The sequence below is a fragment of the Brassica oleracea genome, chromosome C6, assembly GCF_000695525.1.
Source record: "Brassica oleracea var. oleracea cultivar TO1000 chromosome C6, BOL, whole genome shotgun sequence".
NCBI classification, from domain to species: Eukaryota; Viridiplantae; Streptophyta; class Magnoliopsida; order Brassicales; family Brassicaceae; genus Brassica; species Brassica oleracea.
In genome coordinates this window covers 38,102,088-38,104,996 of record NC_027753.1, presented here as the reverse complement: position 1 = coordinate 38,104,996, position 2,909 = coordinate 38,102,088, and the positions used below count along the sequence as shown (strand labels likewise).

The window sequence follows — 2,909 nt, the reverse complement described above, 5'->3', positions numbered from 1 at the left end:
TATTTTTTAGGAATTACTTGATATTTTTATATAGAATTTGTTTACTAGGAACAAGATAGGAAATAAGTATTTTTCTTTTCTTTCAACAACTCCTATAGCTTTTACATCGTATTTAAATTTGTAAGATGATACAACAACAATAATAACATAAAATACTAAGTTACAAATCTTAGTCAAATTATATTATTGTTAGTTGATCTATTACAAAGTAGCATATCTGGTTTTGAAATTATGTGTCCCAATCATAAAGGCTATAGCCATTTCCTCCGTTGCAATCTAAAAGCATCAGAGGTTTATCAAGTGCACCATAACCGTACATCTGCCAAACAACTTTACTGCATTTGGCCTCTCCCGCGATTGAATACAGTAAACCAATGATCTCCACCTCCACGCCATGTAACATGGCAACGGAATTTTGTAGTGCCTTTCCGATATACTTTAAACTTGAAACTATACCTCTGAAAATAAGGGATATGTTTTAACCCTAAATCATCTTCCGAAGAGCTGCAATGTACATTAATAACTTCTTTGTTTAATGCAAAATTGATTATCTCAACAGTTTTATTTTGAAGAGGTAACAAACTTCTTGCGACTTTCATTTATTATATATTTAGTTGTCGTAGAAGTGTAAACAAGAGAACCACTTCGTTTTCCTCTGGAAATCTCTTTTTCTGTAATGCACAAAAGGTATATTTGCTATTTTATTGTGACAATAACACACATACGTCTTCACAAACAGGTCTTTACAGATAAAACTATATAAAAACATATTTCAATCCCTTGAGCACTACAAACATATCCCCTATATATTATATAAACAAAGGGAAAAGCGCTGTATATGATTTTCCTTATATTATCTAATTCTATAAAGAAAAACAATACTAACAACCATTTACAATACTATGACCGCATCTTGTAATATGTATGGGAACGTTTTCTATATGGTTAGTTACGTTTTGGTTAAGTTCAGAACGGAGCACGGTGTGGTACGCCCTTCCGTCTGCTTGAGTTCCGGTGATTATATATAGGTGGTGTCACCGGAGAAAGATTAAAACCGCTTTCATCACCGGAGCTTGAAGACCATTGATCTCCTGAAAAGTAATCTGATTTAGCGGTGGAGATGGAGAGACCACTCATCAGACGGTTGAAAGCACATGTCTTGCGTATCTTAGTTGGTGTGGTCGCCTCATCAGAGTCCTCCCCAGCTTGATACTCCCTCCCATGCTTCCCTTTCAAAGAGAAGGTTAGACTTTGATTTCCTCTTTTCATCCCTCCAAGCTGAATCACCCAAAACAAGATCAACATGGTCAGTGACACATCAAATTATTCGTATGCTCTATTCAAAAAATATTAACTGACATTTAAAAAAATTAATAATATAGTTTAAAAGTAGTAGTTTCAACTTTTCTTTTGAAACTATAACTTTTAAATTAAGATTAGTATACAAATTTAAAATTTAGACAATAATTTATGCATTTATTTAAGATCAAAAACAAAAACAGAGGATGAGATTTTCTGAAGTGGAATGAGAAAAGATATTTGTATTTACTTTGCAACCAAGAGAGCAGAAACGGAAAGAATCAAGGAGACTTCTGCAACATATTTCGCATGTATTGGTAACGCCTTTGCCGATTCTTGGCTGAGGACGTTCGTTCAAGAACACGATCCTTGCGCTGTTGATTATATAAGTCTGAACACAAGAGATGTCTATGTACTTCTGAATCTCATTCACCCTCACAACGTTGTGGTACGATGATCTTCGTATCTAAGGGTAAACATTCGATTTTATTATTATGTTTTTTTTGTGAATTTAAGAGAAAAACAAATTGAGAGATATGATGAAGAACAAACCTGAAGGACACGATGGTTTTTGTGATTTGTCAAACAGTAAGAGCAAAAGGAACTAGAAGTGCAGTCAAGACAGAACATGTTGCATTCGCTTTTGTTGGAATCAGCGTGGATCGAACATGGGACGAAGTAGTTTGCTCTTAGCAATGGGATTAGCCATGGTGGTGGACTTTCTTCTTCTGCTCTCATCACTGGTCCCTGGAGAGTTTTAAGACCAATTCAAACGGTAGCAAATATAAAGAGTCTGCATAGAATATTTTAAAGGGGAAAATAGATAATAAGAAGAAGAGATAAGTCACCATGAGTTTCTTTCTACCGTGCTTACTGGACTCAAAGTTCTTGTGGTTTGATTGAAAAGACTAAGAAAAAGAGATGATTTAAGTTAGTGGCTGCTATAGCTGAAAACGATAGAAATTAAGGGTTACTTGTGTTTTGAGTTTGAAGTCGGTCACGAGGATTTGAGGTTTATAATAACTCGAATGAAAATCATTTAATATCCTCTTTTAATTTTTGTAGTTATCTTTAATTAATACTTTTCTTGGCTGTATTATCTATTTGACAAATCAGTGTATCTAATTGCTTCTTTTGTTCCATTAGAGGCACACGTATAAGTTAAGGTGCACATGTGTGTGTCTGTAGAGACCCTAGAAGTAAAAGAGCTTAAGAAAAGTAGTATTATTGAAGTTGAACAATTGAATCATTGCTCGCAAATTATTTTGTTCGGCACAAAATTTATTTTGTCGTTTGCGCTTTAAAAAGATCAAGCCGACTATATTCTTCGGTCCTACATCACTTCCCAATGTGGGATATTTTTCCTATCAAAATTTATTAGTTTATATTACTTATAATGTAATGTTTATGTTGAGTTTTTGATAACTGTACACTGTTTATATAAATGTGTTTTCAAACGACCTTTATATTTGATTCTAAATGTTAGTCTCTCTCTTCCTAAACGCAGAATGTTTCAAAAAAATTTAATGTTTCAGTGTAAGATGTTTTCAACTTTCTAACTAATTTTTATTTTATTAAAAACTGTGTAACCAATCATATTTAATAATCTA

The 2,909-nt window shown here is 33.3% G+C and overlaps 1 protein-coding gene across 1 annotated transcript; it reads right to left on the bottom strand.

Annotated features, from left to right (window-relative positions):
* Nucleotides 1-722: 722 nt before the first annotated feature.
* On the bottom strand, nt 723-2,304 carry LOC106298328. Its single transcript, XM_013734431.1, has 4 exons — nt 2,148-2,304; nt 1,852-2,046; nt 1,550-1,765; nt 723-1,278 (listed from the first exon to the last, which is right to left on the bottom strand). The coding sequence occupies exons 1-4, from the start codon at nt 2,148-2,150 to the stop codon at nt 967-969; spliced, it is 726 nt and encodes a 241-aa protein (XP_013589885.1). The 5' UTR covers nt 2,151-2,304; the 3' UTR covers nt 723-966.
* Between the last annotated feature and the right edge of the window lie 605 nt (nt 2,305-2,909).